This window comes from Sycon ciliatum, chromosome 8, assembly GCF_964019385.1.
Source record: "Sycon ciliatum chromosome 8, ocSycCili1.1, whole genome shotgun sequence".
In the NCBI taxonomy this organism is placed as follows: domain Eukaryota; kingdom Metazoa; phylum Porifera; class Calcarea; order Leucosolenida; family Sycettidae; genus Sycon; species Sycon ciliatum.
Window position 1 is genome coordinate 22,017,143 of NC_088650.1, and position 19,008 is coordinate 22,036,150.

General features: G+C 46.0%; 1 protein-coding gene across 1 annotated transcript; it reads right to left on the reverse strand.

Moving 5' to 3' along the window:
* Window positions 1-1,090: 1,090 nt before the first annotated feature.
* On the reverse strand, window positions 1,091-17,027 carry LOC135823300 (uncharacterized). The gene is made up of 9 exons (XM_065336162.1): window positions 16,035-17,027; window positions 12,813-13,102; window positions 9,795-9,965; window positions 9,135-9,252; window positions 8,279-8,445; window positions 5,995-6,166; window positions 5,340-5,445; window positions 3,602-3,843; window positions 1,091-1,751 (listed from the first exon to the last, which is right to left on the reverse strand). Exons 1-9 carry the CDS (start codon window positions 16,705-16,707, stop codon window positions 1,432-1,434), a joined length of 2,259 nt encoding a protein of 752 aa, XP_065192234.1. The 5' UTR covers window positions 16,708-17,027; the 3' UTR covers window positions 1,091-1,431.
* Between the last annotated feature and the right edge of the window lie 1,981 nt (window positions 17,028-19,008).

Sequence of the window (19,008 nt, forward strand, 5' to 3'; positions counted from 1 at the left end):
GCAGCGGCAGCATTGTACAACAATTCGACAGAGCAGCCCCGTAAGTACATGTTCTGAAAATCCAATAAAGAGGGGACACCACCGCAATAGTCTGGTAATTAGTCCTGTGGCTCGTGATCACCCGCCCTGCCCGCCTAACGTTACACACACACACACACACACACACACACACACACACACACACACACACACACAAAGATACGAAATAAAGCGGTGTGGACCATGGCTAGTGCCAGGCCAGACGCTACTAAAATAACATATTTTGCATAGTTTCGGGAACACCTACGCACTTGTTTCATTACCCAAAGCCCAAAGCCCATTACCCAAAGCCCAAAGCCCAAATTTCCAGACGGCTTCGAAAATAAGTACTAACTAATTTACAGACGTTAAGGGTGTGGTGGATAGGTGAATATGCGGGTGCCCTTTGCGCTGCTTGTGGGATTGTTCATTTTGAGTTGGTGATGTTGGCACCCATACAGTGTAAATTTGCACGTTTCGGAAGGGAATTGCACGGAGGTTTATGCAAATAGGATCAGAAAACCGGTGTTATCATTGTCGCTGTCGGGGAAGCTTTGCTTGAAATCACATGCGACACGGAAACATAAGTCCATTCAATTTGTTCAACGATTGGGGGAGGAAAGCAGCAAAACTGTATGTAGAGCTATCAGCTTGGGCATACGCTATTCCAACTCCGAAACAGGGCTCAAATGGAATGGATGCAGCCTCATCTAACCGAGGCTATTTGACCATCGGTACTTTTAATGCTGTGCCCCAAAAATCCATGTCCTGCCGCTTTCAAAATGTTGTTGGTTTGCTCAGGTCATGCCTGAAAGGACCGCATATATCAGTCACTGATAACGGCTCTGCGTGAACATGTATATCCTGCCAATAGACGAACATGTATATGTACATCCTCACTGAGTGGGTTGTTTTAAGAAATCAGCTCATGCAATCTCATGCAATCCAACCGCATGGGATTCAGCATTTCAAACATTTCCCCTGCGTTGAACTCAGCAGTCACACTTTCACAGTGTCCTTCCTGCTCAGTACTAACCCACAGTCATTGGAAATCACGTGACATTGCTTGGAATAATATTATCTGTTCACAAGCATGATAATTATATCATCAAGTATCAAGTCCATGATGCGAAGCAGCGATAACAGACCCAAGTTACAGCCATAATCACTGCACAGGGGCGACCAACATCAGCGCTTCTTTTTGATAATTTGTTTGTAGGCTTTGCACCGTTCTCGGTTTTAATTATAGTGCTGATATCACCAAGGTAACTTAGAACATATCCTGACCAGAGGTTGTGTTGGTGGGTTCACTTTGATGCTGTCATGGATCATCCCACAACTCAACACAAGCATGGCAAACAAAAATGAACAAAGCCTCTTGAAATCCTCAAAAAAATCTCAACAGCTTAGTAACTATGTAAAAATCCGTATAAAGACAATATAGCGGATCAGTCCCAGGCTTGTACTGATCTGTAGTTCATACTTTCCACTGCTGTTGACACGCACTCGCTTCAACTGAAAGCTTATGTGAATATGATTTGCAGGATCAGACAAATTCTCTGCCGAAAATATGCAATTGTCAGCAGGCTGTTGGCAGGCCAGCTGACTGCCGTTCACAAATACACCGATGATACTAACCGATGGCCCGGCTGTGAAAGTGAGGTTGAACAAGGGTTCATTCTCTGCACTCAGCCGAACATCTCTCGTCTGCTCAAATTGAATTGATGGCACAGCTAAAGGGACAAAAATAAGGGTAAATCATAGTCGCATGAAGAAACCTTTTTGTGAGGTGGCTCTGTCGGCATTCAAAGTTGGATTGTGCAGCAAGGCTTTTACAGTTGACCTACCCGTATTGCGATATTCGCTTCAGACCACGAAATAGCGTTAAAAGGATGATAGCGTTATAAGGGCAACTGGTTCATTTCATACATGTACGTCATTAAGCACGATTGTTATCCATTTGTTACACTCTTCATAGCGTCAACACATTATGTACACAGCAAGACGTTGCTGGTGCCGCCAGTGCTTTTTCAAGTTGTTGCCATGTCTCAGCGACTTATCAAGTTAAACTTGCCCTACCTGGATAGTGGACTCTACATATTCCCAGCTAGATATTGCTGTAAATAAGAAAATGTTGAGTGGTCAGCCCATTTATATCGTTATAGGGGTATTATCATCATAACAATACTGTTAGAGGTTAGGCATTGTATTCAAAAGTCAATGGAGTGATTTGGTTGGACAGAAATACCGTTAAAATTCCAAATCCACCAAATCTCCACGTTTGATATCACTTGCCTCTTTATTTCGATGGTTCCCTTTAGTGGCTTTACCCATCCCTGTTATCAGTTTTAACACTTCCTTGAAGCTCTCGCACTTCATCTTATTATACACACATCACCTCAGTCATGATTCCCAATGCCCATACATGTAAATCACTTCATTATTATCCATAGCTAGGTATCTTTGCTTAGATGGATTTTCCTGATGATGGTCTCTTGAAAAATTGAAAAGTAAATGTTTAGATTCAAAATAAGCACTCACCCTGTGTACGGGTAGTGTAACAAGAAGCACGAGTTTCGAAGTCTGAAGGAAATGCCGCTGAACGGCTTTTGCTGGGATGACGGCTTACCATAGCCGAGTGGTTGAGCATCGCTGGCCTTTAGCGAAGGTCCCTGGTTCGGGTCCTGGCTTTAGCGAAGGTCCCTGGTTCGGGTCCTGGCTTTAGCGAAGGTCCCTGGTTCGGGTCCTGGTGGTGACAGTCATTTTACCTTCAGACCTTTCCCCATTTTACCACCCTCAAAATTCATAATCATTACAATACACAGAGGCAGTGCACCATAACATGTTAGAGTGCTCAATGCTTGTGCTGGGCCGAGCACAGTACACAAGAGGTACACAAAGGAAGTAAGGGCTTATTCGTTGTAACTAGGAGTTTCATGGTTTGACAACTAAAACCATCAGACAACAATGTTGTAGAACAATGTATTTTTCTCCTGTATGATAACATTCCCCCACACTGTCTCTTGTCTCACGCGCATGTATGATACGAGCATGTGTGATTTGTGAGTCTTCAGTCTTGTCTTTTCGCTCTTCTTGTTCATGCCTTGGAGTCACAGTTGCTGCCCCCTGTTTTCCCGTCATGTCGTAACTAGGATAATAATGATTGTAAACAAGCGAGTACTTGACCTTTGTCTCCTGCGTCCCGAGGAACGGAATGGCCATGATTCCGTAACAACAGGAAAGGATATTTGGTGCAGAACAGGTATATAGCTTAGCAAAGGAGATAGGGCAATCAATCCAGTGCCAATTCAAAAATGTTGGCTTTCGTGTAGTAGCTACTTCCAAACTTTATCTGCCCTGTGCATCCAGCACACAGAGATGTTGAATAATGATCTATAGCACTAGTTAGCACTACGTAAGTAAGTAAAGGAAATTATCGTGTCCGTTCCGAAGGGAACTCGCGACGGCCTACTAGCCACACTATTTCCCATTCTCATCTCCAATAAACCTTAATGGCTAAATAAACGCCAGTGCAATATTGGTGGAAACTAAGATACAAATAGATATGACAACTGTAGCTTACTTTTGGCTCGGATCTTGACCGTCTCTTGCATGGAACCCTGAGCTGACGAAACCATGCACGTGTATGAACCAGCATCAGTGCCGGAGAACTGTTCAATTGATAGTTCGCTTCTCAGCTCCGTGTACGAATATTGTCCCGTTCCATCGAAGGCGTGATGACGCTGTCGCGACAACAACACATGCATGTTGGATGGAAGATACTTGCCATCACGTAGCCAAGAGATATTGACACGTGGCTGCCAGCTGTAGTTGTAAAGAGAGAGAGAGAGAGAGAGCAAGTCAATTGAGTTGTCAGCGGGATAATGGTCTCTAATGGAAGGAGCTACCAACATAACGGAAGGGAATCAATTAAAAAAAGTAGTATGTTAACACTAAAGTAGTATGTTAACACTAAAGTAGTATATTAACACTAAAGTAGTATATTAACACTAAAGTAGTATGTTAACACTAAAGTAGTATGTTAACACTAAAGCCTAGTTCACTTTGGTGTGTCTGCTGTACTCACCTCCCACCTCTTTAGGAGCTGCATACGCGCCTTGATCCTTGAAGGGTGGTGGTGTTCCTACGGATGCGGAAACTCGGTTTCTAGCCGAGTCTCGTGCAAACCGTGGATTTTTTCTAGTTCACTTTCGCTGGGGCATGGCGGGACGGGGCGGGACATGCATGACGCCGATTGACGTCGATAAATTGTGAATGCCACGAACAGGAACACAACAGTACATGTACATGTCAGGCCAGCCGGAACCGGTCCGGTTGGTCAGTATACACTCATACCTCGTTTATCCGGGCAGTCCGGGACCTTGCACTGCCCGTAACTTTGAAATGTTCGTAACTCCGAATCATATACATCTTGATGGGGAAAAGGCCATCGATATGGCATATGACGTCAATATTTCTACGAAAAGTGACAAAAGAGTAGTAATATTTCCCCTGAAACTCGCCCAAATAGTGCCCGGTAGACCGAAGTGCCCGTAACTTCGGAGTCCGGATAACCGAGGTATGAGTGTACTGTGTAGCTATAAACGAATGTTTACTGCTGACGAGGGCATGTACCCGCCATATTGCACACAGAGTATGAAAGACTACGGTAGGAGACCGTACGACCGGACCAATTGAAAACTGCTTCCGGCGGTCCTGCATATACTACCTTACAAATCGGGAAGTTGCGGAAGACGTGAATTGGTTCAACATTCCATAATTATCGTACGCGAGAACACAAGCATGCAAAGCGGGTGCACTTCACATGAAAATTGGCGATGGTGTCGTGCGCCGATACAATCAAATGCAACTTGCAAATTATAGCATTTTGGACACTGTGCTTCCAAACTGTGCTTCCTATGAACAATTGCCGAATGCCGGACTCATACGACTGATTTTAATTTTAGCAAGGTAGCATTCCATGTAAATTGTTGCATTTAGGGTTAGTCCAGGAGTGAAACAGATGAACAGGTTTATCTTTTCCTATGGCTTTTATTAGAATACATAATAATACACACACAAACACATACACACACATACACAAACACACACAAACACATACACACAAATACATACGTCCACACACGCACACATTTGCACACACGCTCGCACCCTCCCCCCCCCCCCCCCCCTCCACACACACACACACACATACACACACACACACACACACACACACACACACACACACACACACATACACATCTACGCATACACACACACACACACACACACACACACATCACTGCACGGTGACTTACCGTGTGTAATATGACTTGCACAGTAGGCTTGTGTTAGTTCCCAGAAGCACCGACCTCTCTTCCATAGCGGCATTGTGAGCCAAAACTAGGTTTGGTATGATCCTCTCTGCAATACATGACCAATAACAAACCCATGGCCTGGATGGAGATTTTGTGATGTAGACACCAGTCTAATTTAAACTGATACTGTGCATACAAAAGTATTAAATAAAATACAATTTCTCACAGAACAAAGCACGGGGAAGGGGATGGCGAGTGGTAGTTGCAAGGGGAAGGGGAGAGGTAGGGGAGGGGCAGGGGGTGGGAAGGGGTAGGGGAGGGGTAGGGGAAGGTATTACTAAGCTGAACTATAGCCCGCCACCCCCCCCCCCCCCCACCCCCACTTCGCAACTCACTATCAACATATTTAAGTCTTTAAAAAAAACGGCCTATCACTTGATGTGCAACCAGTTGATGGTGTAGCCTCTGTTTGCATCCTTTTAAAGACTTCCAGATGTACGCAAAGAGTTGTGTGCACTTTCCCTATTCAGCATGGCGTCCCTGCATTCACTACGATAAAAACAATACTGTTTAGATGGCTGAACATAACTTGGAGCCCATGGCCATTTAAATTGGAGGTGGATTATTGAGTAAGCATGCAAACTTCTCTCTTCACCTTCAACTGTGAGCAACGCACTACTAAAGACTCTGCCAGGAGCTGCTGGGTGCTTGTTACTCGCTTGACATGTGTACACTCCGGCATCACGCCTCTGCGATACGTCTTGGATACTGTAGGTCAGACGATGTATGGCCCGGAATACTCCACCGTGAATACCTACAAAAACTGCCTGAAACACCCACATGCACACATGTGCGTGCACACACACACACACAGGCAAGCACAGATGCATCGACACATGCGGGAGACCTCACACTCACACACGTACATAAACACACGGACCGTGCATGCATGCACATACTCACATAGACACGCCGCAGCGTACACACGCACACACACATACACACACACACATATACACCCCCCCCCCCACACACACACACACACAGAGTGAACAGTAGACACCGTCTATCAGTCAGTCGAAACCTGTTTGCACAATGCACAACAACTTGAATGGAACCAATCGAGATTGAACACACATACGTTCTGGTTGGTAAGGTGTCCTTAGTCGAGAGGTATCTGTTACCCAGGGAGGTTCAGTACACTGTACTGGGCATTAGAGGTTATGGAAATAAGTTATTAGTTTAGCGGAGCTTTGGCAGAGCCGAGGCACAGCGATGAACTAGATGAAGCAAAACCGCCGATTCTCATTGTATACTTGGCTCCTACAAGCGGTATACTTAGCGCCCATAAGCGGTTCCGCTACTTTGCCACAATGACAACATTTTCATAACCTCTATAACTCTTCACTATTAGGCCACCCAGAATTAATTCGTTGTTTCGGGTCACCCAACCGACTGTCTTTTTCACCCGACCGACTGTCTTTTTTCACCCGACCGACTGTCTTTTTTCACCCGACCGACTGTCTTTTTTCACCCGACCGACTGTCTTTTTTCACCCGACCGACTGTCTTTTTTCACCCGACCGACTGTCTTTTTTCACCCGACCGCAAATTTTTGTGTGCATGTACTATACATGGCTGTGTACACAAGCGATCCTTATGTCGTCATGATTCAGCGATCCTTATGTCGTCATGATTCAGCGATCCTTATGTCGTCATGATTCAGCGATCCTTATGTCGTCATGATTCAGCGATCCTTATGTCGTCATGATTCAGCGATCCTTATGTCGTCATGATTCAGCGATCCTTATGTCGTCATGATTCAGCGATCCTTATGTCGTCATGATTCAGCGATCCTTATGTCGTCATGATTCAGCGATCCTTATGTCGTCATGATTCAGCGATCCTTATGTCGTCATGATTCAGCGATCCTTATGTCGTCATGATTCAGCGATCCTTATGTCTTAATGATTCAGCGATCCTTATGTCATAATGATTCAGCGATCCTTATGTCATAATGATTCAGCGATCCTTATGTCATAATGATTCAGCGATCCTTATGTCATAATGATTCAGCGATCCTTATGTCGTCATGACTCAGCGATCCTTATGTCGTCATGACTCAGCGATCCTTATGTCATCATGATTCAGCGATCCTTATGTCATCATGATTCCCACCGGTGCCCCGCGCATGGAAACAGCAAGGAACACAGATCTCAGGCATAGGCTGCAAACATTCTCACATCTCAATTTTGCTTCGACTGAGCCTTGCTCAGACCAACCATGGACGAAATAGAACATGTTCTAACAATGCCAGCGGTGTGTGCGTCCGTGCTGGGCGGGACAAAACTTTCTGTCAATACGACGGCAGGGCATTTTGTGTCGAAACTCCCAGACCGTGACTATGGTACATGTAACTCTTGAAGAAGTATTAGAGCAGATCATTCCTGATCCGCGGATTGGGATCAATTTTCAACACAGGTCCAGACATCGACCTGGCTATCAGCCAAATGACAGGATGGTGACGACTTTGGAGTTTGGCCGTCATTTCATCTTCAATCATCTCCGATCCGCAATCGGCCCTAGACTACATATACAAGTACGTAGTCCTGAAACAGCACCAGCTTTGCCACCTCGGCAGAAGTTTCCGTCAGAGGTGCTCATCAGACTCATTTGCCACAGAGGCCAAGATGACGGCGCGGAAAAATGACTGGATCGTCTACACTAAGTTACAGTCAGATTTGATCGAGTGGATTGAGGGACAAAAGCTTCGATATTCGACATGCACAAACTACATACAATTTACATGTCCGCAAAAACCACAGATGGATGAGCTTGTTGCTAAAACTAACAATGCTGAGAAATGGTGATAACGACTTTGGCGATAATTCCGAAGGAAAGTGAGGAGCAAACATTTTCCTTTGAGAAATATGACGTTACCTGAGTGAGGCCATGTTCCTTTCTGATCCGGTCACCACTGGGAAAGCGCATTCTGGTTTTCAACAGCAGACCTCCCAATACATCGCAGACTAGATTGATGCGCGATCCCTCGAGTACAGTCGTGTTCTTCAGCTTGCGCCAGAATACAGGCTGCCTAAGCCAGTGATCTGTAGCCATAACATACACACGGCACAGGATCAACAAACAAAATGCAGACAAGGAACAAGCAACCCTAATTAAGTCTTGTTCTGTTCAACAAATTTCCTTTACTGTTGCAGTGAAGTGAAATTGAATTCACAAAATTTAGGTGGCGGCACAGCAGTCAAAAAAAAGCCAGGAACACATTTGTCAATCACCATCGTAATATCTTGTTTTAGACTTCCACCAGCTAGTACAAAACACATACACATCCCACCAGCTTATACAAAAACAAATGTACGCATCTTTCTATGAAACACTCCACTCGTCACAAAATACTAGTAGTGCTGGGTCGGGTAGCATTTTCTTCGGGTATCGGGTTCGGGTAGTTTTCCACGGGTAGCATGGGTACCCGACCGGGTAATGTTTCCATGGTAACACCATAATGCACCCCTTCCCTTACATACTGGGTAGACATGCGGAGTATCACATGAATTTGTTCACGTGTACTGCACATGATGTCACCTGCGACTTCGGGTTCTTGGGTACTATTCTGTACCCGTCTACCCAAGGTCCTCACGGGTAGCACGGGTACCCGACTACCCGTGCACACCACAACAAAATAGTGCATTACCTCTGTGCACATCAAAAGAAAAGAGGAGACAAAAAAATACAAAATTTACAAACACTCCTGAAAGGTACAGAGCCGGTACCTTACCTTCCACATGCAAGTCGATGGAACGCTCACCGACAACAATTGCTGTGTGGTTCTCCACCATGTGCATCTGACATATGTAGTGACCAGCGTTGTGGCGTTGAACATTCACTATTTGAATCTGCAGCCAAGGAATGGACCAACACAAACAACTGTTCATATTTCATGCTCTGCTCGTTTGGTTGCTACAAAATAAAATAAAATGAAAAAAACAAATGCGCTCATATCACATGTATCCTGCTCACGTGTCGGCAAAGTAAGGATTTTTCGGTCTTTGAAACCACTCTGAAGTTGGTCTGATCTACGAACCTTCCACCACCTCAGGAACGATGTTTGCACCGAAATCCACGAGGTTAGGGGGTTCTACGAATGCAGAAAAATCAGCCGGACTGACTTTCACGCAAGCCATCAAAACGTAGTTCTTTCATATTCTGTTCTGTGCGCATGTGCATCCACAAGATTTTCGTGTCGTAAAAGAAACATGAATTCGGTGGGTTGATATTTCAAGTAAAATTCAAAAAAGTCGACCCACCCTTTCCGTGGAAACCAGTGTCTTTTATAAGACAAAACACTGATACTCATTTGCAACTGGCACAACACAAGACTAAATTAAAAGCAATGCCAAGACCAAAGAATTCCAGAGTTGATACTAATTATCTGTACCTTAGATTGAAGGAAGACAAGTGTATTGTTGGGTGGTCTTGTGACTGGTGTGGGATCGTGAATGTGATGCTCCTCGATGGGTCTTACGTCACCATGCACACCGGGTTCCTCTCCTGTTTGGTGATGCGTCCACTGGAAGCCCAGTAGTCCCATACTTTCTTGCAGTTCCACCTGCACATCATAATCACATGACACCACTACTTCAGTTCTGACATTATTCTGACATCACCACTTCAGTTGACAAGCTGTTATAATGTCTGGCTCATAATACACTAACTATGCCGTGTTCAACAGAACCAGTCCATCGGCTACACTGGCTAAGCAGCGGCTACACTGGCTAAGCAGCGGCTACACTGGCTAAGCAGCGGAAGCCATCTGAGTACGGCCGTAGCTGGTCCTGGGGTGTACCGGTATGCGGTTGAAATATTCTTGAAACAATTTTTTTTAATTGGAATTGAATTTTAGAGGTACACATGCCTGCATGCCTATCTCGGGCTACACACATGCTGGGGATTTATTTATTTATTTATTTATTTATTTATTGCAGCATCTCATAGCACAGTGAGAACACCGGCCAATACAAAGAGAGAGGGTGTTAGCCAACCACGGCAAGGAAGGGAGAAGGGGAGGAGAAGAAAAAAGGAACCGGCATGGATAAGTAGTGATTGCAACAAAATGAGAAACGCAAAATCAAAGTCAAGGATTAGACAGTCCCCATTTAAGATAAGGATTGTAGGGAAATGGAATTTCTACGTAGTGTACGCACATATCGTAAACATCTCATCCCCACACCTAAACAACATCTGGTGGCAAACTGTACATGGTACTTGGCAGGTATTCCAGGCTCTTGTCTACTCTCTGTACACGGTGTATACATAATATTCATTTGGCTTACCAATCCCGGCACCTATTCTCCCAATACATAACATGGTTCTCTATACATAACATGGCTTCCTATACATAACGTGGCACCCTACACAGGCAACATCATGGATGTAGTTGCCGAATATGTTGCTCTAGTATTATAAGTCATGTTGTTGAGAAAATCCAGGCAACTAAACTATATTATTATATTCATGCTGTACTGGTCTAACCCCGCACATGTTGCTATTTCTAACTCCCTGAGCATAATTATGTTGTTTGCTATCATTGCTTCAGCGATGGTTATCACTGTGTGTAAGTGTAAGCAAGTAAGTAAGTATGTAATGTGTGAAGGCATTATACGCGGATAATAGCTACAGGGGCGTAGCAGCCGGTCCGGCCGGTCCGGCTTTGGCCGGACCACCTTTTTTTTAACACAATGCTAAAAGTGCCCAGAATCATGCGGCAGGATTTTGCACTCTAATTTCAAAATTTCCCGGGCAAGAGCCTCCGGACCCCCTCCGGCCGGACCACCTCCAACGGCGGTGCTACGCGCCTGAGCTATATTGACATGTGTGAGGGCATGTGGATAGCAGCCAGTGTGATTGGGAGTTGTCTGTGTTTAGCTTGCAGGGTTCTAGCCAGGTCAAAATAGTAGGGGGGGGGGGGGGGCATGGGAAACAGTTACCCCGTATCCCATTTTCCACTTTCCAATATTGTCTTGCCACGCTAAATGCAACGTATGGGGCGAATCTCCGACTTCGCCCCAGACAAATGTGCCTTTATGAACCATCTAATAGCGACTTTCGACTGCATTTTCGTGGCATGAAAAACACGAAAATCGGAAAATGAGTAGGGGGCGGCACTTTTTCACGGGGGGGGGGGGGGGGCACAAACAAAGTAGGAGGGTGCTGCGCCCCCTACCCCCCCCCCCCCCCTTTGGCTAGAACCCTGGAACCCTGGAACCGTGGCTTGTGTTAGAAAGGGGTACATGTTTGTTATGTGTATATCTGTGATTGGTGAGCATGTGTACATCGGTCAGTCTGCTTTCATTCTTGTAATCAGTTCAGTCTAGTCTTGTCCAGTCTTGTTCATTGTAGCCTAGTCTAGTCCAGTCTTGTCCAGTCTAGTTCAGTCTAGCTCAGTCTAGTTCAGTCCAGTTCAGTCTAGTTCAGTCTTGTCCAGTCTAGTTCAGTCCAGTCTAGTCTAGTTCATTGTAGCCTAGTCTAGTCCAGTCTAGTTCAGTCTAGTCCAGTCTAGTCTAGTTCTGTCTAGCTCAGTTCTGTCTAGCTCAGTTCTGTCTAGTAAAATCCAGTCTAGTTCAGTCCAGTGGTGTGTTGTCTACAACATGCAGTCTGGTCTCTTGTTTCTCCAGTCATGTCTCTTGTTTTGTATTTCAAGTACAGTCAAACCTGTCTAAGACGACCGCTCAAGGGACCTTCAAAACGTGGTCTATGTTACTAGGTGGTCTCCTTATCCAGGGTCATTTGACTGGAAATAGCATCCTTTGGTCTTCTTGTACAGGTGGTCTTCTTGTACAGGTGGTCGCCTTGCCAGGTTTTACTGTAGTACAGTACACCGTGTGTCATGTATGATCATGACCGTTTTTCAGAAGTCTATTCGAAGTGCACACACCGTAGTAAACTATCCTCCATCCAACCTAGACATGTCCGGCAGGAACAGCCATGCTAAAGCGGGTAACATCTGGACAAAGCTTCGCCTTTCGCACTGTGTTGGTATAATATATTTATTCCGCCTTCTCATGGCCAGGAAATAGTACCCAATGTGTGTGTGTGGTGGGGTTGGGGGGGGGGGGGGGGGGTGGGGGCGATAGTCAGCCATAGCAGCAAAGATAACAGCAATGCAGCTCAGGTACCATATTTTCCAGAGTATAAGGCACACTTCCAAGTTTAAACACCACTAACTCACCCCCCCCCCAAAGGGGTGCAGCTTATACTTCGATGGTCAATTTAACGGTGATAAATAGCGTAAATGTCTGTATTTCGTGTCAAAAAGTCTGGGTGCGACTTATACTCCAGTGCGACTTATACTCCAGTGCGACTTATACTCCAGTGCGACTTATACTCCAGTGCGACTTATACTGCAGAAAATATGGTATGTTGTATAGCTGCTACTCCAGAATTATCATCAACTCACCTCGCAAATAATATCTGCCTGAGTTCCGGTGATGAGGCGTGTACCCGTTGGAGCTTTGACTGTTAGTTCATATCTCAGAGACTTAGCCCTGGTAGTACTGACTGGCCTGACTGGGGCCTGGGCTGTAGGAATACGTGTGGTGCTGGTAGACGATGGCGAGTCTGCTGGTGTGCTGATTCCCGCGTTGACACCATCTTCCCGCGGCTGTGGCGTTGTTTGCCGCTCGTCAGTATCTGCACCTGTCCCTCCACCACCCACGTTTCTCCGTGTCGGAGGAGATGCTTGGCCAGCTACAGCAAGAAAGACCAAAGATATTCATCAGACATTTCGCATGTTAGTAACAGCCAACTTACTCTACATATCTGAGTGCGAGTCGTACATCCTAAAAAATGGTTTTCTTCCTGCAATTCCCGAGGCAAGAGGCTGGAGAAATCAGGCTAGTACCTTTTATTAGATGTAGGCTGATGGATATGCAACCAATGAAGCACATGGTGAAGAGACGCGCCATTGCTGGGATTAGGAGCCTGGCTGCTGTATGCAGAGCTTATCCACAACTGCAGCAATGGATCTCCACTCAGATTCTCCAGGTAATCCAGCAGCAGACTTGCTTAACGCTGTGACTGGATACGTGCTCAGCATCCACACATAGAAGCTGCTTTTATACTGGAGACCAACTATGTCCCTCCGGCCCCTACTGCTCCTGCTGCCCCTGCTAAGTATAGGTGAACAATGAACACTGGAGCAACTGGTCTAGCACAACAAGTTGTCACCTCGCCTGCACTGATACACAGTGAACAAACAGGCATGATGTGTGCTTTCTGTAGCTGGCTCAATGCGTTCTCTATGCTTTTCTACATAGACGTTGTCCAACTAAAAACTGAAAACCTGTCCAGCAAGAGGCTTCTAGATCAAATGTCATCCATGAAAAAGGATTGATCAGGCACCGTGTTTCCCTTTCCAGCAGTGAAAATCTGACAAGCTGAAATTTCCTGGTGGTACCACTGAGAGAGACGGGAGTATAGAAGGAGTGAAAGAAAGGGAGAACAAAAATTGGACTGGGTATTTCTGTAACAAGATTGCGGGGCTAGGGCAACATGTTCAAGTTTGTACTCATACCACTCCAAGTAATTGCTCACTCTTCTTCGGGATAAATCGAACAAAGACGTTCTAGATGGCTAGTAACAATAGACAATGCTACATAGGTATATGTCATCAAATAATTTATCTCCACTTCCTGCTACACCTCGAATATAGTAATTTTGACCCAGTCATAAAAGAGTCACCCATCTACAAATAAGTCAAGATGCTGACCCCATGCTGTGACCCCTGGCCAGTATCAAGCATGATTAGATCACATTGCCAAAGCACAGAATCGTTACACAATACCGACACACTTGATATTATTGCTAACACCCTTTTGCTGCCCCTGCTCTCTTGTTTGAGCCATTTTCAACAAAACGTGCACGTGAAGTAGTCGGTACAATTATTGTTGTCATGATTTTGCTGGCCTTGACACGTTCTGAGGAGTGATTGCATGCTTGCCGGGGCTTTCACTCTCAGGAAAACTCCAGCCAGGAATCTGATAGAGTGTCAGGAGACTGGAATTTCAGTGCTGGTACCAAGGGCAAGGTCATTGAGGAGATAGGACTGGGTACATGGGTAGTAGGTAGTCAGACGCATTGCTATGTGCACTTGACTGGCTGATATACTAGTACTACTTGTAGTAGTAGTAGTACTCCAGGGAATAATCACACATGTACCCTCCAATGCCTACAGTACTAATCAGGTCCCATAAAATAGATAATGATGGATTCTTCTATCAAGCATGATGTAACCCTGTGTGCGTAATAAACATGGCTCTTTAACTTCAAGTAGGTGAATATACAATGAATTGAATACAACTTGCGGCTCAGAGGCCACTCCAAGGCAATAGCTGACAATACGACACACTTTACACTTGCCGTGACAGGCATAATTATAGCAGTCTCCATGGCAGATATGATTCAATCAAGTGACCCTGTGTTTATCCATGGATTGTACAAACAATGCGCAGAACGTTATTGTGTATAGGTGTACTGGTGGGGAGACTAAATGCCGCTAGAGCACAGACAGTACTGTACTGGAATGAGTTACTATATTCAAGTATGAACTAGATACCAGTACCCAGTGCCTCTTTTGCCAGTGAGAACTAGCATCAGTCCTGGTCTATACCACACAGCTGATTGAAGTGGCTTTTTCTGGGCAGTGAATCCCTCCCCCCCCCCCCCCCCCCCCACACACACACATACACACTCCCCTAACAAACATACATGTACATGCATGCAGACCATTACGTATTTCCTTTTTCCACAGTACCTTTCAACTCAATGATGAAAAGAATAGCAGCTGAAGCCCCCAGTTGAACAATTTTGTTTCGAAAATGGTTCGTTATGTTAGGGGTAACACCTAAGTTGGTTTGCTCTCTGTGCACTACTAGTATTAGGCAAAGTTTAGATTGAAATTTCAAAGCCATGCAGATAATGTAATGTAGTTGGCCTAAAAAGTAAAAGGAGGCACAGTCAGCCAGCCCTTGACCTCAACACAGACATGCAGTAGGTCTGTCACTCAATAATCCAATCATTTTGTTTTCTCTATCACCAGCTCTCCAGAGCCCTTAGGAAACTCTGGCACTGCATGTTGGCCCATCAGCAGCACTTCATATAAGGAATGTCCAACAAGTGGGAGCTCCAGCTATCCAATCTGGCTATAATTGCTGGCTGCTTCAGTTCCATGCAGCAGTGATCACACATACAGTGTCAGCTGACATCTATTCCATCCTGGCCGACAAGGTTAGTAAAACATCAGTACCTGTGCTAGGTGACCTAGGGGATCATGAAAACACTTCGCCACAACTCCGGAAAAGCGCACATGCAAATTAGCTGTGTGACTAATATCGCAGTTAGTCCCATTTCATAGGTGCTAGCCGACTGTGCACTCATTGGCTTGCCTAATGCCAGTAATGGTTAGTGGCAGCCCTCAGTTCTCTACTCTAAGCGTCAAGGTAGGTGAATTGTGTGTCAGTCTGCTACTTTGAGGCACCTATCACTTCTTTCCATTGGGTTCATTGTACCTAAACAATGAAAGCATGACGTGATTACATGATTGCCCGGCGAAACTCTGTTCTTTGTTACATGCATGTATGCCTTTGTGTGCCTTTAGACAATCATGTACTTAGCCACTCACCCGTGTTTGATTCTGATGTGCCATCAGGGTCATCAGGGTCATCCAAACCAAAGAAAGAAACTTCTGGATGGTACCCAGGTTGACCTGCAAAGCGTGGTTGATCATAGCTTTCACCAGTCATTGATCCATCGCCTTGTCCCGCATCTGCCGTCACACTGCCAGCAGGATCTGTAGAGGCCGTCGTCACCCTAAACCTATCAGCCATACTTCCTTGGACATGGTTAGTAGTGGGGGCAGCCTCTTCTCTTCCATGGTCGTATGGATGTGGATATGATACTCTTGGATGAGCTTGTTCGCCAGTACTTGAACTATCAAGATGGAGACGGTCCATGACTTGCCGCCTCCCTGGCTGTATCTGTGAGTGTTGGTTAGTGTTAGCATGCTGCAGCTCCTCAGCAGGATACCCACTCTGGCCGAGGAAGCTCAGACTAGGATAGTCCGCGTTCAGCGACAGCGCCACTCCAGCTTTTCTACTACAAATACCGGTATCAAGTAGCTCGGCGGACAGGAGGAGTGCTGCGTACATAACTGCTAGCGCCCCATGCACTGAATTGCCGTAGTGTGGCAGTGGAAAATAATTATTGTGGCTTGGCGATGATGACACTATTCGGCCTAGTGCATGCCAGTGGCAGTGTGTGACAACAACTGCACACAATGCTGCCACTTCCGTCATACCTTGCGCTCTCTACTTGTCCAATGGTCACGAGGAATCGAAATGCTTCCAAGAAAGGAGGTACGGCTTGCAACAGCAACTCCTCGATTTCGGCATGACACCGGGCCACAGCGTCAGTTGAAATTTTTCATCTAGCAGAAATTCCACGAGAGAGACGAACTGTGCTGGCCCTGAATACGACGAACGCAATGATGGCCATGATTAGCGCGATTCTTGAGCTCTAAAAAATGACTACATTCTTGCCGCGGGCACAGAACTTCAATCAGGAACATCGGCATTCTCTATTCTGATTCTGGAGATTGAAGTGCACCAGCTAGCAGCTGCGACCTGTACCTAACCTTGCCTGTAGACCCACACTCCGCGGTCAAACTCACTTGGTCGTCTTCAGAGACCCAGACCATGTACAGCCGAGTCCTACTTGTAGTGCAGATCTGCAGCTTCGGTGACCGATGTGCCGGCGACGGGGAGCCTGCACATCGGTCATCGCCGTGCACATGCCGTGACATGGTGCATGAGTCGAGTGGGCATGGGGTATGTACATTTGTGTACGTGACACCACGCGCGTTGAACGGTTTATCACCACGTCCACGCTATGCATGCCCGGGCTAGGCTGTAGACGGTCTACGCAGACTACCGCCGTAGAAGGTATACGGCCGTAAACCGCTACGGCCGTAGACCATACCGCCGGTTTATGGAGTGCGGAGTCTCATTTCCGGAGATTACAAACACTACAGCAGCGTGACATTCTGGGCATTGCGTTGTGACATTTTGATTTGGGACCCATCATACAATCATGACATTATACTCTATGATACCGATCGAGTGCAGCAAGGTGTAGACTGGAGTGCCAGGAAGGTACATCATTGACCATCGGACATTCTTCAGCTGGATATTGTGTCCCTAGGCCCTGTGCTGTACACATTACAAAGGCATGTACATGTACATGTATAAGGGAATCATTCCCAGGTCAGGTCAACATCTTGCTAGTTTGAAGTAGCAGTGAAGAGGCTTTCAGATGGCCATCATAACCACTTATTGTTACCGTAGCATAGTGGGGGGATATGGCTTGGATGAGGATGGTTACCTTGGCCGCTTGGGAACTCCACTTACGTTTGCACTAATTACACGAAACAATTGTATTGACTAAGTAACTAACTTGCAGCTGTGCACATGTGACACGGAAACCACCGGCTGGATAGGAGATGGGATAGGAGATAATCTTGCTTGGGTCTTACAACACTACAGCTTCTTACTGTACTCTGTACTACAGTACATGTTTGTCACGCTTTGACATTTTGATCAGCCTGCAACCACACTGGGTACAAAACTGCATAAACACGTCTACTTTTCCACCTATGTCCTGACCTTTGCCTTTGCTTTGGCATTCTAGTCTACTTCCTGAACACATCAGTACCTGGTACTACATAATCATTCAGCTCAGATTGAGTTGCGGCACCTGGTACTGCCTGGTACAGACCATGTCTACAATGACACTTACACATGCTTGGTCTAGACAGGGTCCAGGATAGTGACGACGTATGCTACTTGCTAGAAATGCAGCCATAGTTACTTGCTAGAGCGGAATGGGCACACCGCATCTGCAGACATACAGTCATGTACAAAGTCAATGTATACATGACTGAACCGCATGTAGTACATTAAAGGGGAAGTTAAGGCAAAAATTAAAATTTCACCAGTTGTAGTCTTCGGGGTGCTGAGTCGAATGGTCGTGGTCCGAGGAAGCTGAGACGCTCCCTTCCTACTTGAATCCCAATCGAACTCGCGCACTTCCACCGAAACTGGGTGACTGCGCCCTACGAGATGGGGATTTGTATGCAAAATGTCACTAAAAGCGCCATTTCGTTCTTATAAAAGCACGGATGACCGCGATTGGCCCATATGTTGTAGTCTTTTGGACGCTGAGTCGACTGGTTTTGGTCCGAAAAGGCTGCGATGCAGCGTTCCGCCTTTATTCCCAATCGAACATGGTTGAACAAGCGGTCACGTGCTCCTGCGTACGCCAGTCAGCTGGTCACCGTGCCTGCAGGGTACAACTTACTAGCCTGTTTGACCTTTTTTGGGTGCAGTCCTGTCACTCGAGTTGAACTCGAGTTGAACCTTGGTGTGAAAGTTGTCACCTGCTGGCGTGGTGACCAGGTGATTTGGGCACCCAGGAGCACGTGACCACTTGTTCAACCATGTTCGATTGGGAATAAAGGAAGAACGCTGCATCGCAGCCTTTTCGGACCAAAACCAGTCGACTCAGCGTCCAAAAGAGTACAACATATGAGCCAATCGCGG

Excerpts from the sequence above, each read along its gene's own strand:
- LOC135823300 (XM_065336162.1), bottom strand. The coding sequence starts at position 16,707 with ATGACGGAAGTGGCAGCATTGTGTGCAGTTGTTGTCACACACTGCCAC. Across the intron at positions 13,103-16,034 it reads CACATCAGAATCAAACACGG|CTGGCCAAGCATCTCCTCCG; the intron begins GTGAGTGGCTAA and ends TTCTTGCTGTAG. Across the intron at positions 9,966-12,812 it reads AGGCAGATATTATTTGCGAG|GTGGAACTGCAAGAAAGTAT; the intron begins GTGAGTTGATGA and ends TATGATGTGCAG.